This window comes from Euleptes europaea, chromosome 17 (genome assembly GCF_029931775.1).
Source record: "Euleptes europaea isolate rEulEur1 chromosome 17, rEulEur1.hap1, whole genome shotgun sequence".
NCBI classification, from domain to species: domain Eukaryota; kingdom Metazoa; phylum Chordata; class Lepidosauria; order Squamata; family Sphaerodactylidae; genus Euleptes; species Euleptes europaea.
In genome coordinates this window covers 22,030,997-22,052,610 of record NC_079328.1, presented here as the reverse complement: position 1 = coordinate 22,052,610, position 21,614 = coordinate 22,030,997, and the positions used below count along the sequence as shown (strand labels likewise).

The window sequence follows — 21,614 nt, the reverse complement described above, 5'->3', positions numbered from 1 at the left end:
CTCCCATCCAACTACTAACCATGGCTTATCCTGCTTAGCTCCCAAGTCCGGAGAAGCTCAGGCTAAGCAGGCTGCTGGAAAGAATGAGCAGTCAAGTTGCAACCAATTCATGGGGACCCCAGGACCAAGGGGTTTTCAAGGCAAGAGTCAAGCAGCCGCAAGTCTTTCCACTATCATAAATTGCTGGCCTCCCCATCCCCCCAACTTGGTTTGGGGGTCCACTACTGACCTGGCCTGTCCAGTGGCCGTGAATTAGACTTAGAATGCCATCTTATTTTTATTGTAATATGATGTGAGTTTTAAAGTTTGTTTCAATATATGTTTTAACTGTTGTTTTATAATCAGGTCATGACCAGCTCTGAGCCCGGCTTCCCGAGAATGAAAGCGGGATATAAATGTAAGTAAGTAAGTAAATAAGTAAGTAAATAAATAAATAAGCAGAGGTGGTTCGCCAGTGCCTTCCTCTGCATAGCAACCCCAGTCTTCCTTGGCAGTCTCCCCTCCAAGTACTGATTGTGGCCAACCCTGCTTAGCTCCCAAGTCCTGATAAGCTCAGACCAAAATGGCCTATTCGGGCTGCTGACCCTCAGGCACCTTCCTGTTCTCCGGCAGCAGAAAGGGCAGAGGCTAAAAGGAAACATATATATCCGGTTAGTCTGTGCTCACCTGTGTCATAATGCACTACCAGGTCCTCACAGTGATTGCCCGTCTCTTGTGGCAGAAATTCAACTGTGAACTGTGTGGTCTCCCCAACTCCAAGGGTCCCAGTGGAGGGCTCAACAGCGAAAGGGCTGCAATACAAAGAAGAAGAAATCTGAGCCCACTTTCTTTTGCTCCTGACTCAGCTTATGGGATCCAAGTAAATCAACCAGGCCACCGCCAAATGGAGAAACGAACCCTGTATATATGACTGGTCATTCGCTTTCTGTCGCTTTGTCTTCACAAATAAAAATTCATTGTTTTGTCAAAATCATGTCACTTTTCCTTCCCTTCTGCGTTTTCCTAGCCAAGAAGCCTTGGCCTTGATCCGCAACCACTAACAACCCTCAGTGTTCCTCTTTACCTTCTAAGGCCTGCCCCTTTCCTTACTTTCTGCTCAAGAGTTTTTCTTCTTCACTGTCTGATAAAGGGAGCGTTGACTCTAGAAAGCTTATATCCTGAAACTTGTGTTGGTCTCTAAAGTGCTATTGGACTTGAATCTAAGGCCTTTTCCACATGAATGGTTTACAAAGTTTCATGCCATCAAAAGCTATGTTCTGTTTCTTCCTCCATTTGGTTTTGGGAATGTTTTCTCATGTTTCCTCTGTTGTTTTTCCAAGCACTTTTACCACAATGGTTTTTTTTTCTCCATTTCTGAGCCAGATTTCCTTGTGCATGCGAACTTCTTGAAACAAGTCTTTATTTCTCTGCCCCACAAAATACCCTTTCCTTGTTCACACCTACTGTTTCACTCATCTCCCCTTCTTACCCTCCCCCCACCCATCCCCCCTAATTAAAAAAAATTGATGCCGAGATTAGCGATAGAATGCTGGGTCGAATGGATGCACGAATGCTAGAATAACCCTCCCTGTTTCTTCATTCCCCTAGGCTATAATTCCGCTACCCTGAGCTTCTTGTACCTGCTGGGAGAGCCAGAGTATTATTTCTTAATTCTGGGAAGTTCAGTTGCTTGGTAAAATCCTCCAAGCAAAAAAAAGAAAAAAAAGAAATTGAATTACCCCGTATATACTCGAGTATAAGATGACCCGAATATAAGCCGAGGCACCTAATTTTACCACAAAAAACTGGGAAAACGTATTGACTCGAGTATAAGCCTAGGGTGGGAAATGCAGCAGCTACTGGTAAATTTCAAAATAAAAATAGATACCAATAAAATTACATTAATTGAGGCATCAGTAGGTTAAATGTTTTTGAATATTTATTTCAAAGAAAAACAGTAAACTAGCTCTGTAAGTGGAAAAGAGGGTCAACAAAAACAATATGGTATCAACAATAACTTTAAAAGTACAAAAAACTTAGCTCAATTAGCAACCAAGCTAAAACACAAGAGTTAAAGTCCCTCAAAACTGGATTCTTCCTCACCATCTGTATGTCCAAACACAGCTTCAGCTGTAGCTGGTGTGAGGTTATCTGCATAGACATTATCATAACTGAGTTCGCAGTCATCACCATCCCTGCTGTCGTTCTCATACAAAGCGCTGTCTTCACTGCCATCCATAGCATTACGAATGCCACATTTCTTGAAGGCGCGTTGCACCATGTCCTCTGGAATCTCTTCCCATGCATCACGAACCCACTTTGCTATCAATTCTATGTCGGTCTTCATCAGATTTCCAACTTTTGTCAGTCGGGCTTGACCAGATGACATCCATTCATGCCACATCTTTCGCACACGGTTTTGAAAGGTTTATTTAAACACACATCTAGGGGCTGCAATACAGGTGTAAGCCCACCTGGGATAAGCGGCCAAAGTAACTTGAGAAGACTTTGCCAATTTTTTTATGTCATCAGATGTGTGGCCTCTGAACATATCCCAAACTAGCAATGATGGTTTTTTCTTTAAGGCTGCTCCTGGTCGTCTGTTCCAAATTTCTTCCAGCCATTTTTTAGTTCCGTCTTCATCCATCCAGCCTTTAATATGTGCGCACACTGTAATTCGTGATGGGAATTTGACCTTTTTAGGCAAGGTCTTCCTTTTTAAAAAAATGACAGGCCGCAGCTTAGTTCCATTAGCCAAACATGACAGAACAACTGTGAAATGTTTTTTTTCCTTTCCTGTGTTCTGAGTAAAATAGTTTTGTCTCCCAAACTTGCCACAGTTCTGTTGCTTGGAAGATCAAAGGTCATAGGTGTTTCATCCATATTCCCAATATCTCCCAGGTCATAGTTATGGATCCTTCTTTGTTTTATGATGAATGAATGGAATGACATCACCTTTTTCATCAAGGTCTTTTGGCAACTTCTGTGAAGTCTTTGTTCTTTGCCGCAAACATATGGCAAACCTATTCATGAAGCGGGTACACCATCCTGCTGACGCAACAAAATTCTCAATGCCTTGTGCTTTTAATTTGTCGTCTTTAGCCATTTGAAGGGCACGTAAGCGAATTCCCATGCGTGTTATGCAGTAACCATTTTGACGACACTCCATAACCCATTTGTGCAATTCAGTCTCTAGAGCCCCATATGAAGTCATTAAACCACGTCGAGCTTTTTTTGCCTTTGGAATCTTTTCCAAGTCAGCTTTCATTTTCCGCCACTCCCTTACTTGTTTTTCGTCAACACAAAATTCCCTACTTGCAATACTGTTATTGCTTTCTTCTGCTCTTGACACAACCTTAAGTTTGAAACCAGCTTCGTATGACCTGCGTTTTTGTTTTAGTCCAGGATTAGAAGTATTGGGATCCATTTGTAACAGGATAAAAAAAAGACTTTGAAAAAGAAGCGCTAACGCAACACATGCAATAACACAGTGTGTACACAACGTAGTGTGTATATTATGAGCCCTAACACAGGCTGCTCTATGCAAGCATAGTCAACACTGGGTCCAGATAGGGGTTAATAAGAAAATAAAAAATAAAATATAGCAGACTAAGTACTGTAAATAAATATAGCAGACTAAGTGCTGGGTGTATGGCGTGGCCTTGGCGGCTGGCAACCCTAGCCCCTCACGCCGTACTTGGGGCAGGTCAAGGAGAGCTTCTTCGGCCTCAGAGCAATCCGACGGGGAGTCTGAACTGTCCTCCCCATCAGTAGCAGCCAGTTTACCCTCTTGTCACCGAACAGGGTTTGGGCTGCTGCTGTCCTCCCCGGCCTTCGCTCTTTCCCGCCTTTATTTCCCCATCCACCCCTGTGGCCCCTCCTCCCAAGCCCTTAAAGGTCCTCCCTGGCTCGCTCCACCCTCTCCCTCGTTTCCCCGTCTGTGGCGGCCACGGGGCGCGCCCCCGCCCCGGCCGTGCTCGCTGGGTGGTGATGGGGCCTCTAGCAGCGACGGGGCCTCTAGCGGCGACGGGGCCTCTAGCGGCGACGGGGCCTCTAGCGGCGACGGGGCCCGGGCCCAGAGCCATTGCCACGGTGGCACAGGGCTCCCTGGCTTGACGGCCCCACCCTGTCCCCTGCCCGTCGGCGCAGTCTCGCCCCACATGTTCCGGGCGGCGTCGGCATCTCTGGCGTTGGGGGGCTCCTGGCGACCCCTCCCTCCCGCGGCGCAGAGTCTCCACGGTCCCGCCGGGCCCCCGGGGGGGTGCCTCTCCTCCCGGGGTGTCCGCGTCTCCAAGGGCATTGTCCTCCTGCCAGCCCTGCCCCCAGCCGCCGTGTCCGGGCCTCCCATGGAGCTGCTGCCCGGTAAGTGCAGCCGGAACTGGGGGGGGGGGCGGCCGTCGACCCAGGACAGTGGGACCCTCACTCGAGTATAAGTCGAGGGGGGCTTTTTCAGCATAAAAATGTGCTGAAAAACTCAGCTTATACTCGAGTATATACGATAATTGGAGTGTGTTGTAATGTATTAGACAGTTTGATGGTGCTTGAGTACAAAGCAAAATGGATGAACGTACTGGGCCTCTAGTTTTTTTTTAGGGGTGCAGATGTGCCTAATGTTGGATTGTGCTTTTGTTTGGGGCATCCATTTTGAGTGCAAGCTTTTCAAAATGCATAATGGGGGATGAGACAAATGTGTGCTAATGCGCGAGGGCAATAGTGAAGACTCACAAAATTGGGGCTTCCCTCCATGGTCCTCACAAAAAGCCCCCATCACTTCTTTGGAACCCTCCCCCCAATGGATGGCTAGGGCTTTCGTGAGAGTCAATCCCATTGGGGGTTACTTCTGAACAAACCCCCCTTGAATTCCAGGGGTTGCAAGGTTGGTTCAATTAGGTGCCTGTCTTGGTCAACGGTGCTCCTGTGGAGTCCCACCCGCATTTGTCAGCATGGCACTCGGAGCCTCTCCCCACCGCGCTGTGCTCCTCTCTTTCCCAAGCAGTGGCGCCACAGAGGAAAGAAGCTGGTTTTGACCCCAGGGGCAGCCTGCCTGAGTCTCTGGGGCAACAGAGTCCAGCTGTCTAGGAGCAGGCAGCAAGGCTCCTTCTGGTCCTGTCGATTTCCATGGGAGTAAGCCAGGCGCAGGATCACATGTTTGTCATCTCCCCGAGGGCTATCTAGAGCAACCAGTGAACTTTGGGCTTGAGCACATCGAAAGCTTTAGCTTCCCAAGCCAAGGCATTTAAGGACTCCTAGAAATCCACCTCACTGAAGCCAAGGACCTGGGGGGCCCCCAGAAGTGGGTTTGGCGCACATGTCAGGTTCCAACCCAGAGTGTAGGCCATTCCTATGGGCTGACTCATTCCTTGGCTACTGCAGCTCTCGTACTGCCTAAGGGGAGGGTCACGGTTATCCAGGCCATTCCTTTAAAATGCCCCTCTGGCCTCTGGAACTGGCAGCCATAAAGCAGTTGAGATTTTCTTGGCTAGAGATGCCCCAGGGGGCTCAGAGCAGATCAGAGAATCCAACCCTTCTGGACTGCACTATGGGATGCAGGAGTAGGGCCCTGCCAGCCTTCAGTCTGGCCTCAGTGAGGTCTAGCAGCTAGACACTGCAAGGGGCTCCCACGTACCTATTCCCCAAGAGGTGATTGTAAACGGCTTTGACTCCATGCTCAGCTACAACTCAAAACAGATGTGTATCAGTGCTAGAATGCATGCACAAAAACATCAAAAAAATTAGGGGGAAGCAAGGGGAGTGTCCAGCGCCATCATCCACAATGTCACAAATCACGTGATGCTCCCCCACCATAAAACATTGCTTTTTGGGGAAATCAGTGCAGACAAGATAAAACTGATTTAGAAGTGAACAGAAAAACAGAAAACAACATTGCAAAAGGAGACATGTGGACAGAAATAGTGAACTGCAATTCCAAGCCTGGCAGATCAACCACGTGGAACATCTGGAGTTAGCAATGCACGTGGAAGAGGCCTAACTGTTCTTCACTGTTATAAATGAAGCTATTTGAGAAAAGCTCTACATCCCTCATCATGCTCCCTTCCCCTTCAATCTATTTTCCTCCTTTCCCCAAAAACTTCTGGCTGCTCCAGCTCCTATTTATTTGAATTTTTATCCTGCCCTCAATCCCCGGCCAAGGCTGGGCTCAGAGCAGCTAACATAATAATTAATATACAAAATGCAGTAAAATACACTAAAATCACAATATAAAAATAAAACAATTTAACCACCCCATAAAATCATCACACTGAAATAATAAACAATGGTGCTCATTTTGGAGGCACAAGGACCAATGTAGGGCCCAAAAAACAGCCAAGACCCCCACATTTTAATTGAAACCATTTACCAGCAACTGGGGGGACATAGGGAGGTCAGCTCTGATGGGAAACCATAGCTGCCCTCAACTGTAGGCCTGGTCGAATAACTCCGTTTTACAGGCCCTGCAGAATTCTTTGGGATCCTGCAGGGCCCTGGTCTCATTAGAAAGGGAGTCCCACAAGGCTTGGCCAGGGCCAAAAAAGCCCTGGCCCTAGTCGAGAGCAGCCAGACACTCTTTGGGCTGAGGACCACCAGGAGCTTGTTAATAGCAGAACGCAGTGCTCTCTGGGGGGGCATATAGGGTTGCCAACCTCCAGGTACTAGATGGAGATCTCCCGCTATTACAACTGATGTGCAGCTGATAGACATCATTTCACCTGGAGAAAATATCCGCTTTGGCAACTGGACTCTATGGCATTGAAGTCCCTCCCCTCCCCCAAACCCGCCCTCCTCAGGCTCCACCCCAAAAACGTCCTGCCAGTGGTGAAGAGGGGCCTGGCAACCCTAGGGGCATACAAGGAGAGGAAGTCCACGTGTCCCTTGAATCTTTGCCTTTCCCAAGTCCTGCCTGCTGAATAAAATTTAAAAAGACAAAAATGCTATAGACCTGCATACATTTTTTTGGCCAACAAATCACAGCTGACATATGGCAACCCCATAGAGTTTTCCAGGCATGTTCAGAGGTGGCTTGCCATTGCCTGCCTCTGCATCACAACCCTGGTATTCCTTGGAGGTTTCCCATCCAAATACTTGCCAGGTTCAAGGCTGAGAGTGTGTGACTGACCCAAGGTAACCCAGGACATTTCCTTGACAGAGTAGGGATTCAAACCAGGGTTTCCCAGCTCCTAGTCCGACACCTTAACCACTACACCACGCTGGCTCGCTCCTGCATACATCAAAAGACCTCCAACCCCATCCACGGTATCCTGAGCCTCTTTTCAATCTATGACTGCATGCAGCTTTTGTTTAATGTAGAGCCTGCATCGTTTCATACAGCCCTTTTCCAACTACGTGACTGACCCAAATTCCAGCTCCTCAATGATTTAAGCACAAAAGGGGACATCCTGCAACAGCCCGCACCATAAAAAAAACTCCTGCTTGTGATCTGCTTCACTTAAATCACTGTTTGATGTTCTAGCAAGTAAACTAGGCTATTGCGCGCTTCTGTTTCAATATTCATAGGATTTCTGGCCTTGACAGAAAAAAAACCCCTATCTTACCTCTTCGTACTGATTTGGTAACGGGCTTCTCGGTTCCCAATGTTGCGGACCAGCAGTGTTTTCTGCGTGTTGTACTTGACTGGGCAGGTAGAAAAATTCAGTTGGTCAGGGAAGTCCAGAATGCCCCTGGCTCCGATTGCTCGGATAGGCACAATAAATTTTTCCCTTTCAGTAATGCAGGTCACTTCATGCAAATAATCCTGCGCAGAAAGAAAAAGATGCATTGGATCTCTCTCTCTCTCCCTGGATCTGATCTGGGCTAGTTGGTCTGCTGCCCTGGAGGAGTGTCTTTTTGCCTCTGTTTCTTATACTTGGAAATAAAGCAAATATTATTTTAAAAAGCTGTTAAGTTACTCGTGTTCTCACCTCCAAAGAGATCCTATCCAACACTGCCCTGAAATTTCTGACAGTTTTGGGAAGTGGGGAAAACCAAGAGGGGACCAAGAGGGAAGGGGATAGGGAGGGGGGCATGAGGAAGATCGGCAGAAAGAGGATGGGGTGGAAAGAGCTGCGTGGGCAGCCTTGACAAGAGAGTGAACTGCCTTTGCAAACAAAGGAAACTGGTCTGGTGAGATTTCTAAGAAGGAATTTCACTGTGAAGGCAAAGAGGGGCCATGGGACGACACACAGGCAGGGCTGCTAGTCACCCACACAGCCACATCAGGCCCACACTGAGGACCAATTTGCATGTTACAAATGCTTCACGCCCCCTCCCCCATAAGTCCAATATAACAGACAAGCTCTGGGAGTTCCACATGCGGAATTTAATTCCCAGGCACACATGGGCCCGATTTGGATCAGGACTGCAGTGCACAGGGATATACAGCTTAAACCTTCCTCCATCATGACAGTTTCCTGACCTGGAATGCCCCCCAGGAGCCTCTATTTGCCCCATTGGGGTAAACTTACATGTACTGACAGGCTGTATGCACGTTTCCTTGACAGAGCAAATAGTGGCTTCCCAGGTAGGTTTCCAGTCTGGAAAATGGCACGGGCAAAGGCTTAAACCCTCTCTCAACAGTCCTGATCAAAGTTGTGCTTCCCTACACCCGGGAATGAAGTTCCAAGGATAGAATTCCCAAATCACATTCCACCAACAGCAGAGGTGAACTGCTGTGTGAACTGACCCCCCCCCACACACACACAGAGGTAGGTGGCTTTGTTTTCTCGCAATCTTGCGGGGTGTCCACATTGTTAAAACAGCAACTGCTGATTCTCCACTAGAAGAGGTGATACCGTTTACCTTGTTCTCCTCTGGCGTGAAAAGGATGCGGAACGTAGACGGCATGCCAGGAGCAACTTTGTTACACACGTTATTGGGGCTAATGACTTGGAAGTAGGGCGAACTCTGCAGGACCACTTTCACCAGCCTGGGGATCTACAGAAAACACAGACACAAGAAAAATGAATGTTATGTATTTACGTAATTTATGTCCTGCCTCACTAGATCTCAAGGAATCTTGCATATTTTTTAAAAAATATATGTCCCAATAAAACCCTATAAAATGCAAACCATAATACCACATAAGAACTGTTAAAACATCAAATCAGGAAAACAGCATGTGAGGCATGCAGGGAGAAGGGCTCAAGCCTTTCCTCCCATTGCTCTTCTGCCAACATAAGAACATAAGAAAGGCCCTGCTTCCTTGGGTCCATCTTGGATTTAGAGACCCGCATCTGTAAGATTCAGCATCAGGTATTTGTAAAACAGCAATGCCCACCCAATGAAGTGAAGACACAGACTGACAAGGCCACTCTGGTATCCAGGGACAGATAGGCCCCAAAGGGAGGGGAACACATCATCACCCACAGCCCCTGGTTCAGACTGCTCCAGTGCTTCACCAGTGACCAGCAGCCCATCCAGGATAATGATCTTTCTTCTCTCTACAGCCTTGAGCTGTAGGCCTTTACTTGCTTGCTCAATCTAAAGCAGTTATATAGCTGCAACCGTGGACTATACCTGCCCAGGGAGCAGATGCCACAACCAGTCCCAGTACCAGCTCTTGTCCCCATACCCACTGGGGCAACACTATCACAGGCTGTTATGATATTAGTCATATACCATGAGGAACTGATACGTACACATCAGCTTGGATGTGAATCTGATATTAAGAAGGCTAATATTCAAAAATCAGCAGGAGAACGTTTCATTCTCCCAGAAACCATGGGAGCAGTTGTGAAAGCCATTGATCTCCAGCAAAGGAACTTAAAGGGGACATGAAACTGCTGGATTAGAATTCGTCAAGTAATTTGAGACCATTTCCCCAAGGACTTAACAAGGACTTGGGAATCTCTCCGCCATCAGGGGTGTTAATAACCTTAATAAAAGGCATTAGCCAGCTTAGCAGAAGTAGGGAAATTGTGTTATTGCCCATTACTTCCATTATGAAGGGTCACTCTCCATACTTATATTCATTACATTTGAATTTTATACCTTTAAGCATCACCTTTAATTTCTGCATTTCATGGCCCTTTGACCCTGGTGATTAAAAAGAAAAATCTTCATAAGCTCCCATTTAAATGTTGGCCTAGTAAGGACCAACTACATCCAGCTAACGGAGTGCATTCTAGCTCTCTAAGACTTATCTAGAATAAAAATTCGTTAGTCGTTAAGATTCCACTAGGCTGCTGTTTAATTTTGCTAGGCTAACAGCTACGCCTGCAGAATGATTTACTGGTCTTTCCTCTTTGTATTATTAATGTTATTGTAGAGATTAATTGTATTAGGGCTGCCAAGTAGTTGGGATCTTTTTTGGTACTGTATTTACTATGTTGCCTTGATGTGAAAGACCTCTGCCTGAGACCAGGCTGCACACACAATGCTAACCATGAGGGGCCAATGGTCTGATTCAGAATAAGGCTGGTTCATGTGTTCATATGATGGAAAAGGGGGGCGTATTTTTTTAATGAACAAGAAATACATTTTTCTCTTGATCAGAAGCCGTTTGCCAAGAGCTGCGGTCTAGGAATGTTTAAATAAAGAATTTTGTATGGAGAATCCATTGTGATATTCCAGAATCAGAATGTGGTAGGTCTCACCTCTTGAAGGATCTTGACCACATCCTCCAGTTACAAAAAGAAAGAAGAAAGGAGACCTGTGTTTGCCACCCCAAGATCTTTGCCGGAAAGGTGGGATAAAAATTTGACTAACAGATAGCTCTCCATATGACCATAGCAAAAGGCAGCCTCAATAGCCTCTCTCTCAACCAGTAAATAATGTGCAGTGACTTTCTTCTTCTCTTCAAAATGGTTAGCAAGCTGATTGCAGGGCTGCATTCCTCAGAGCCAGTAGCCTTGCAGCTGCATTTTCAACCAGCCGAAGCTTCCAAATAAAGGCAGATCAACATAAAGCGTGTCAGAGGAGCCTCACCTGGATGTAAAAGGAGTGCTAGGCTGCAAAGGGATTGCTAGGATGCAAGAGGGAACGAGTGGCTGGCTGTGGCTCAGTGGCAGAGCATCTGCTTAGCATGCAGAAGGTCCCAGGTTCAATCCGTGGCTTCTCCCATGAAAAGGATCAGACAGTAGGAGATGTGAAAGCACTCTGCCTGAGACCCTGGAGATATGCTGCCAGTCACTATAGACAATAATGACTTTGATAGACCAATGGCCTGATTCAATATAAGACAGCTTGATGTGTCTTAAGTTGGGGCTTGCATTCCAGCAAGACAGCCAGAATAAAAACAGCACTCCTCAGAAGGCAGCTTGACAGCACATCGGAGCTATTGGCAAATAGGCCACCAGTCATATTCAGGCAGGTTTCCTGATGCCATTTCCCTTCAGCCCAGCCAACATACCTCCTTAGGCTAATCTGCTAGACTGCCACATCTGCTGGCTGTTTCCAGCATATCTTGCTATTAATTCTTTATTAAGCACTTAGAAGGAACCACAGTACAGAGAGCAGAAGAGACAGGCCCCAGCAATAATGGCTTATGGTCGAATAGACAGCATATGAAAGGAAAAGGTGACAGCCATAGGGGTGGGAAGGCAAACAAGCCAATCGCTGTTCCATGTATCCAAACAGCCAGAGTTGTTCTGAGGAGTGGGAGACACTGCAAAGAGAGCTGGGGGTGCAGCTGTTAAACTGACAAAGCATCTGATGAAAAAGCACCATCCCACAGGCAGTTCTGAAATCCGCCATTGCCATGTAAAGTGGGTAGCTCCTGCTGCCGATCACCTAGAAAGCACAACAGAGCCATGCACAGGCAAGGTAGGAGACTCTCCAGGTAGGCAGAAATATTGTTGTCTCCAGTTTGTTACTGTCTCTTCCATCTTGGCGCTAGGACCAGCCCTCCTCTGCAGTTTCATAAGCAAACGGGTCCACAGCCTTCACAGAGACTCATCAGAGGAAGCATACCTGCACCAAATTCAGCCAGGCTACCTGGATTTGAATAGGCATGCTGGGGAGTTAATGGAAGAAGCCTCACTTTGCCCAGTGCCTGGCATACGGACCTTTAATCAAGGACACCCAGTCAATAATTTCTCGCCTCGTTTCTCCCTCTTTCTGGCCCCTTGCCTCCCAACCTGAGTGCAATAACTTCCTGATAATCTGTATGCTTGAAGGAACTTCTTGTTCAGTGGTAAACATACTGGACGTCATTTGATGTCCACTTGAGATTTGCGTTATTTCCCCCCCCCCCCCGCAATGGAGACAGAGGGCAGGAAGAGGCCAAAGTTTGTGGCCAGAGAAGGACTGGATCCAAAGCATCTACTCAAGGCCTTGTAGGCTAGAGCGTAGAAGCTTCCTTTCAGGAATAATTTCAAGGCAGAGGCACAGAATCTGGTTCAGAGGGGACAGATGACTGTTTCAACTAGCCCCAAAATGTGCCACCCAAGAGCATAATTATAGCCCAACAAGCTTCAACAAATGATTTCTGCTTTGCTCAGCAGAATGAAATGTTGGGGAAATTATCATTGCATCAGTGATGATTGTATGTAAAGTGCCATCAAGTCGCAGCCAACTTATGGCGACCCCTTATGGGGTTTTCAAGGCAAGAGACTAACAGAGGTGGTTTGCCAGTGCCTTCCTCTGCACAGCAACCCTGGATTTCCTTGGTGGTCTCCCATCCAAATACTAACCAGGGCTGACCCTGCTTAGCTTCTGAGATCTGATGAGATCAGGCTAGCCTGGGCCATCCAGGTCAGGGCCAAGTGTTGATTAGCCCAGAATAAATGTGCAAAACCTAAGTTTGTCTGTTTGGGCCAAACTGCACAGGAGGACCAAAGGCCCAGCTGCACCCTTGAGTAACAGCTGAAACTTTGCCCAGCCACTGCTAATATGCTCCAGGGGAAGCAAAGAGATCATGGCTGCAGGGCAAGGAAGTCATTTCTGAATGTTGAAAGTAATCTACCACCTGATGGGCAAAGGGCATAAGGATCACAGAGTGCCATATGACCGCCATTGCTCAAGTTAGACAAACAGTAGGCGGCACAGTGCCTCTGCCGAAAACCAAGTTTGAAAAGGAATTACTGTCAGTCATAGAGCTTTTAGGTCTTGTGAGCAGAAGGTAACAGTAGAGAGAACACTGGGAAACTGGTGTACTGTGCCAGACTCAGTCCTTGAGGAGTTCCGGGTTGGGAAAGTAACTAAGGAAAAGAGAAGGGGGAAGATCCCTTGTAAGCTTGGGAAAGGGGGAAGAACCTCAGTAGTCACTAAAAGTTCCTGGAGAGCAGAGAAGACCTCAAAAACGTGATTGTAGGAAGTCCCAGATGTTCAGGAGAAGAAGAAAAATCTGAACATAAAACAGCATTTCCCCATTCCAAAAAGAACAAAACGATGTGATTGCAAAACTAAGACTCGCTCTGTTTGTGCCTGCTTTTGGGTCACAACCAGCTGACCATTGCCCTACAAACAGGTAGTCCTGCTCTAGCCACTGTGTGTCTCCGCAAAGCGGACTAGGGAAATAAGCATGATAACCATGGCTGTCAATGGCAGCATGGAGGGGGATCAGGGTGGAGTTTCTCAACATCAGCTGCCTCCCAGTTTGGCTTTTGTCCCGTAAAGCCCTTCTGAGATACCTTGTCCTGCAAACCAAGGGGCATGCCAACCTGAGAGGACTGACTCAGGCATGACCGTCTTTGCACGCATCATGCGACGTGAAAAGGAGTCGTTCAACCCAAACCCTCCTTCATGAAGAATGCAGATGATCTTTACACAGCCCACCTGGCATGACAGCAATAACCAAAACACATGGATGAAGCTTGACCCTTAATTCCTTGTTATTGTAGTTTTGGTCGCACTGAAGATAAAACAAACTCTGCTGACAGGGATATTCTCACCTCTAAATGTTAGTTTGTTAGTTTGGGGTCCTCATAAAGACCTAAATACAGTAAAAAGGTCTGTTCACCAGAATTCTAGGCCTTTTATGCCCGGGTTGTTTCTGTAGTGATCACCCCCAACTACTTCAGGGATTCATTTTCATTATGCATGTCTTTCCCAACCTTTAGAAGTCACTTCCCCCCCCCCCCATGTTTTCCTTGTGTTTTCTGGATGCGGCTAGAAACAGCGGAAAAGACGTGCATAATGAAAGCAAAGCCCCGAAGTAATCAGGGGTGACTGCGATGGAAACAACCCATGCATAAAAGACCTAGGTTAACCAGCATGCCCAGGGCCTGCAGACCATGCTGCCAGCCTGGTGCTAGCGAGCAGACAATAACATTAATAGGGAAAGGTGCCATGCCCAGGAACCACAGCCCCTCCACTGCTGCCATCAGGCAAAAGCTTTGTAAACCAGTACCTTTCGTTAACCAGCACCTCCGATTCTCCGTGGATGCCAATTAACAAAGTTATACTGCATCACAGACTGGTTAGTTGCTATTACTTTGACCTTGGCGGGTATAACTGCAGTTCAGTATGGAGAAAGCTCTGAAATTCAAAGCCTTTAGACAGAAACAAGAGGCCGTGAAGTGCAAATCTGCAACCATCATTCTGGACAGGACCAAAGCAACAGCCACTGAGTCAGCACCAAAGCTGAAAGGGACCGCCTTCTCTGCCCTGAGATCACTCAGGGATTGCCCACTATGCCTGAAGAGGAGATACAGGATATAAGTACACAAAGAAGTTTGCCAGTAAGTGGTATTTATTCTGTAGTGAAAACTGCTTCGGCTTTCCTCTTACATTAGTGAAGGCAGCGATGTGTAATATCCCAGGCCTGCCTAGCAGCTCAGGTGTGCAACTTCCTCTCCCTGCCATCCCACCGCCAAACGGTCAACATGGCATACCTTGTCATTGTTCCGCAGAATCAGTGGCACCTCATAGATCTCACAAGGGGCGAAGTTTTGGAAAATCACTTCTGATGGGAACGGCTGGAACAGCGACTGGTCCAGATCGAGTGAAGAGAACTGAAGGGATAAAGAGAGTACACAGGTGAAAAATAATGGATCAGGGCTGCCCCATTACGAGTGGATCACACACACGACTCTTTTTGGAGGGCATGCAGGGATCCTGAAGAAAATGCATAGCTGTAGGCTCTGCTGGGGTAACAGATGAATGGGTTGCACCTGGTTTGAATGGAACTTCCCTATCTCCCCTCTCTATCTGCAGCCCAAAATAATGCCCCCGGGGGATGCGAGACCCCCAGTCATAGCTGAGTGGGGGGAGGGGTCAGACATCTGCCATGAGAGAAGGGATCTGGGAAAAATTATCCCCCTGCACACATGGAAACATTCTGTTTCCACCAGTATTCCAATAAAGAGAACATTGTGTGGATTAATTCTGATCCATGCATAACTCAGTCTATGGGACAGAATTACATCACTGCACATCACCACCAACCATTGCTTGATCCCTGGGGGCTCACACATCCCTGATCACTAGGAACTTGTCATAAGCAGAAGCATGATGGCCGGGGGCGGGGGGGGGGGCAATGGGGACAAATAAAGAGGAAATGTTCCTTTGGGAAGAAGGCAAAGGCAAACAGAAAGTGTAATTAAACATTTAACATGAAGTTCCCTTTTCCAGATAGAAGCATGTCTAAAACATACTTCCACCTAAAAAGAGACAGAAATGTTCATCTTAAATGTTTAATCGTGTCTATTTTAGGCACTTCCTTTCTCTTCTCCAGTGTATGGTTCAGCCCCTTGTTGAAATCATCATCCCCCACTATCGCTACCAAGGGATACCCTCCCTTTTTTTTTTCTCCCATCAGAAAGACTTTAACATTGAGGAGAAACTGAAATAAAACACTTATGAAATACCTTGGGTTGGATCCAGCCAACTTTCTCATTCAGTCTTGGGCAAATTCCCCTCTTTATTACAGCCTTCACCCCACATGGCTTTTGTTCACGCAGGTCCCATGAGCATAGCTTTTTTCCCTGTAGCCAAAGGGGACCCTCCCCCCCCTTTTAACGAGTGAAAAAGCTCTTTTAGAGCTTCTCTTTTATAATAATAAAAGTTTTTTTAAGGCAAAGTTTTAAAATATTGTTTTAGGCTTTTTATTTTCTCAAAAAGCTTTCTAGTAAATGTTTAATACATACAGGTCCCTGCTACTGGATAATTACAATTCCTGTACACTATAGATATGTACAACTCTCAAAGCCTCTTGCCTGCTTCAGGTTCCTATAGCATTTGCAGCATCCGGAAGCAAGTGTCTAGCAAGTGTCTAGATTTGTCACATGCATCTAGAAATATACATGCCAAATAAAGAAGCAAGAATCTACGTTGATAAATATAAAATGTCAGAATGGGAAATACCAGTATTTGAAGGTTATATTATTTATTGTTTGAATCATATGATGTGATATTGGTTTAATGTGAAAGGGCCAATTTGCATGCTACGAAGTCCATCTGTCCCCCATGTGGACCTTCAAGGGACATGTTCTAAGAGTTCCTACCTGGGAACTCAGTTCCCAGTCATGTGAACTGATTCAGAGTGGAGCCACCATGTATGAAGAGAAGGGGCTTAAAGCTTCCTTGAGGTGCCATTTTTTCAACCTCGAACATATACACATACTAGTGTTTAGAGAGGTGACATTCTGATAGACTCTGACAACAGGTTTTTAAAGCAGTGGGAGCACCACTGTGAAAAGGAACAGCAGTGATGTCTGATCTGGGCTCTATATAACAAAAGCAACATCTTATCGCTCATTTAAGCAGAGGTCTGACGGCATCTTAAAGACTGCCAGAAATTATTCCAGCATAAGCTTTTGTGACTCACTTCCTCAGATGCATGTACTTCATACATCTGAGGAAGCAAACTCTGAGATACCAGTCATAAAATCTTATGTTGATATAAATTCTGGGAATCTTTGAGGTGCTACTGGCCTTTTGTTTTTGACCGTGCTGCACGAAAGACTAGGGTTGCCAAGTGCCAAGTGGTAGCGGGCAAACTCCCGCCAATGCACCTGGCTGCCCGCCAACCAGCTGAGGGTCAGCAGACAACACATGCACGCGCCTGCCTGCCACACAACATTACTTCTGGTTTACACCTGGAAGCTCCACATCGCAACGGGCCTTTTACCACTCAAACTCCCAGATTGAGTGGTAAAAGGCCCCTTGCAATGCGGCACTTCCAGGTGTAAACCAGAAGAGATGCCATAGTGGTGGCGAGGCCACGCATGATCTTTGTCTCACCTCCACCCCAAAAACCTCCTGCTGGAAGAGAGGGGGGACCTGGCAACCTTACAAAAGACTGACACAGCAACCCCTCTGGAATCAGAACTCATATTTTGTCATTATTCAGCCCCATGGCAGTGAAGCAAGAAGGAAGTGTTACCTTTTGGTGGGAAGTTTCGCTCATGTCCAAAAGCTGGATGATGCGAGGGAGGCACATCTCATGGGTGCATGCCAGTTTCTGCTCCGTTGTGAGAGACATCTCTTTCAGGAAGGTAGATGGAGTCAGCTGCAATTCAGAGTCAAGATCACATCAGTCCCTACACAGAGAACAGCTTTCCCTGGTGGTGCACATAAAGTGCTCAATACTGCTAGGAAACAGCCAAATCACCACTCATTCCCCCTGCTAGAACATTTCCCATTCAGATACGTTGGACTTCCATTCAATGTACATTACTGGAAATGGCATTTGCTTGTGGCTTTTCCAGACATATGCATAAACTGCCCCCCCAACCCCACCATCACTTGCTGAACAAGAGGAACAAGCAATTATGGGCCAAATTATTAAATTCCCTGGGTACATTACAGGGAGACTGGAGGATCTGTAGGTTCCCTAGAAACGTATTAGGGGGAAAACCCACAAGTACATGCACAGATTTTCAAGAGGCAAGCTGTGTCCTAAAAGCTTGGGCCCATCTGCTGCTTGAAGCTTTTTATAGAAGAAGGGAAAGTGGGATTCATGGTTTGTAGACTGGAAATCCAAATCCACCCTCCCTCTGGTGCACGCCTGCCATAAAATCCAAAAATCTACACCTATTAACAACAGCATGCGCTGCTACCTTCACTGTTGGCTGCTGCTTCTGTGGGCCCATAAATGTTAGTAATGACTCTATGCGGGGGAATCAGTCCAGTCCTTCCCCCACCCCCCGTGGAACCACATTCGTTTGGATCCTTCCATTGTGAAAAGCAGCTCCCATCCTTGTCAAATTGCAATGAAGAAAAGCCAGTGCAAACATATTTGCAGTTCTCCATCTCCAGAATTAAAGGGCCAGTGTGCAAGCTTACCAGGAATTCAAGCCCTATAAGCCTTTTCCCCAAACCTCGGGTACATAGTGGGACAACGAACGTTAGACACATTTTGCATAGGCTTATTGCTTACAGCAGTGGTTTCCAAACTTTTCGGGCCACCGCCCCCTTGGTTCCACAAACCTAATCCCAGCGCCCCCTACCCTACCCTACCCTATAAAAAGCATTATTCAAAATAGGGGTTTGCATGATGCACTAAGATAACAACAATACAATTTCAAAACACTAACAATTAATTGCACATCTATTCAAAATCGAATTAAAACTTTTTAGTTGAAATTTATTCAATAAAACTGATGAACTTGATCGAGTGGTACCAGCTCTTCAAAGTCTGGAAAAACATTCTGATAGTTTCCACCAAATTTGGCAGCATGGTGCAATAGCTTGGTCTATTGTAAATTACTGAACAACACAGTTGAAGGGGCCTACCTCTAGTGCCCCCCTACTGCCCCTCTTGCCTCCTAGTGCCCTCCTAGGTAATCCCACCGCCCCCCAGGGGGTGGTACTGCCCACTTTGGGAACCACTGCCTTATAGGGACTCTGCTCTCCATTCAAAGTAGCACTACCTTCTGGAGGCCATGGGCTAACCCAGCTGCACTAAATTTTAACAATCTTCAAAAACCTAACTGCATATCAAAGATTAAACCAAAGGGTTCTCTTAGATAGGTTAGGGAGAGGCTAAAGATCCCTTCTTCAATACTGACAAGGGAAATCTTTTAGACTTAACAGCCACAAAAAGCCTATCCTAGTCAGATGTATCTCCGTCTCTCTCACAAGGCCCTCCTCCCATAACCCTCTCACTGATCGCCAACATACAATGGGATCACATTCATATCGGAACATAAAAGGCATCCTGTGGGATCAGACCAGCGATCCATCTAGTCCAACAACCGGCTTCACACAGTATCCAACCTTTTGCCCTGGAGGACCAACAAAAGGGCATTAAGGCCAAGATCTCACCTGATTTTGCCTCCTAGCACTGCGGATTCAGAGGTTTGTTGCCTTTGATCATTATAGTAGTAGCCACTGATGGACCTCTCCTTCATGAATCCAGCTAACTCCAGTCTGAAGCCTATTCTAGTGGTCTTCAACAACATCCACTGGCAGTTAATTTCACAATTTACAGTGCAACCCTAAGTGAAGTTATGCCCTTCTAATAGATTTGGAAGGGTGCAACTCAGCTTAGGACTGAACTGCCAATTACTTGTTGAGTGAAGAAATACTTCCTGTTGTCCATCTGGATTTATTGTCCATCGCTACACTGATAAGCAAGTGACAGTTAAACTTTTTAGCCTTTCCACATCTATATTTAGAACATAAAACCTTATGTGAGCTAGAATGTACACTGTATGTTATAATATTCTTCTGCTTTCGGTCCCACATTAACAGCACTCACAAGTGAGACAGGCCGTTATTTCTATAACCAGACCAAGAAGAATAAAATGAGCTTAGTGCAAAGAAACATACTGGGGCATCTTTCTTCTTTTCTTCTCTGATCAACTTCGGATTGCGAGGTGCCACGACCTTGCTTTGAAATCCTTCAGACAACTTGCAAGGATGCACAGATTTCTGAATTCTGCCTGTTTGCATCTTTGATTAATCTGGTAGAGCCTCTGGAATAAGAAGAAGGAGATTTTAAACAGCTGGAAGAAAAAGAAATCTCCGGCAGGGCTGTGGAAGGAGACAGGGGACTACTAAGAGGACAAAAAATATGGGAACCTGAATCCGGGCAAAGACTGATTTTTTTGGGTTGGGTCTGGATGTTATCAGGAAAGCTCAGAAGAAATATTGGTCCCCTGGTGTCTTTTGACAGCCCTTATTCCATGAAATTAACAGCTCTTCCTGTGCTTAATTATCACCTGATGGTGGGCTGATAACTAATGCAAAGTACATTCCTTGGAAAGCAGATCAATTGACACCCTGTGCGGAAAGCAGTTAAAAAACAGAAGCCTCAACATCTAATAAGTGATTGTCTTCATCACATGGATTTTTGTGTCTCTGGAAAGGCAAGACCAGTGAGTTTACAGTCACAGCCTTGATAAGCTCACATCCCTCTTCAGACTGGACACCCTTCTGCCACCACTGGTAATTTAAAACACAAAAGACATCCATGCCTCAAGAGGGGTGACCCGCAACATTCTGCCCGCCCACCCCCAGCTGGCCCAGGAATACCTGTTTATTTAAAAGAAGTTAATTTCAGGTAGTTACTGCTGTCAAATGATGGCTGAATACTGATTTTAGCGGAGTTCTGTGAACATAGGAAGAGCTGGATCAGTCCAGTTGTTCATCTATCCAGCATCCTGTCTCATACAGAGGCCAACCAGTTACTCTGGAGGGCCAACAACAGGGCACAGAGTAGGGTTGCCAGGCCCCTCTTCACCACCAGCGGGAGGTTTTTGGGGCGGAGCCTGAGGAAGGCGGGGTTTGGGGTGGGACTTCAATGCCATAGAGCCCAATACACGAAGCGGCCATTTTCTCCAGGTGAACTGATCTCTATCGGCTGGAGATGTGAGGGCTCCCTTTAGTCACTGTGGCTTGTAGCCACTGATAACACTCATCCTATATTAATCAGTCTAATCCCCTTTTTAAAGAAATCCATGTGCTGATCTATAGTTTCATTGCTGTTGTGTTTTCGTAAATTTTCTGAGAGATAGGATTAAAAGTTATAAAAACACCTCAAAGATATAGGTGAGATGGGAGAGGGGCAAATTATAGAAGAAATGGTTTCAAGATTTAGAAGGTTCTCCTTTCACCCTGTATACTGCTGACAATGAGGTGTCCAGCACCAGTGACCTACACAAATGAGTTTAGTATTTGTGTTTGCTGTACATATTATCCTGCCCTCACTGCATTATTTTATACTTAAACAGTGTAGAAAATTGTACTACATAATGTATCATGCCTAATATTTTATGTTTGGTTTCAATTTTCTGTAATCCTAGTCTTATTGAATTGCTTATGAGATGTCTCCTCTTATTGATTGCATTGATTTACAATATGCAATCCACACACAGTCTGAGAAAGGCAAACTAGAACTAAATAACTCTTTTTAAAGTAAATAACTTTTCTGTACCAAAAGACCAGGTCTCTTTATAGAGCATTCAGCACCCAAATTTATCTTTGCGTACACCTCCCTCTCAAATAAACTATTTCAAGGTGGTTCCCAACAAATTGATGCATCTATTCGTCAAAGTAGTAATGGGTATAACAGACTGGGGTTTTTTTTTAGTTAATTCAGTGTCTAATCATAGATTGTAAAACTATTGTGCGCATAGGAGCGCTTCCATGCATAAAATTGCAAGAGTTACTAAAAAAAAAAATTAATGGAAAATGAGGAGCATCTATTAATCCCTTAAATCAAATGTTCTTTATAAACTGGAATAATAGCAGCAACTCAAATTGAAATTAAACAACATTAAATAACGTTATTGAATTGAACTGCCAAGTAGCAA

At 45.9% G+C, this 21,614-nt stretch overlaps 1 protein-coding gene across 1 annotated transcript in view; it reads right to left on the bottom strand.

The window, feature by feature from the left end:
• The window catches only part of HYDIN (HYDIN axonemal central pair apparatus protein), a 216,389-nt gene extending 196,637 nt beyond the window's left edge, over nt 1-19,752 (bottom strand). Inside the window, exons 1-6 of the mRNA XM_056862322.1 lie at nt 19,630-19,752; nt 17,240-17,365; nt 14,748-14,867; nt 8,773-8,907; nt 7,530-7,729; nt 667-791 (exon numbers count right to left, since the gene is read on the bottom strand). Of these exons, the coding sequence (XP_056718300.1) occupies nt 667-791; nt 7,530-7,729; nt 8,773-8,907; nt 14,748-14,867; nt 17,240-17,365; nt 19,630-19,752 (829 nt within the window). The remainder of the gene's footprint in view (nt 1-666; nt 792-7,529; nt 7,730-8,772; nt 8,908-14,747; nt 14,868-17,239; nt 17,366-19,629) is intronic.
• Nucleotides 19,753-21,614: the final 1,862 nt, after the last annotated feature.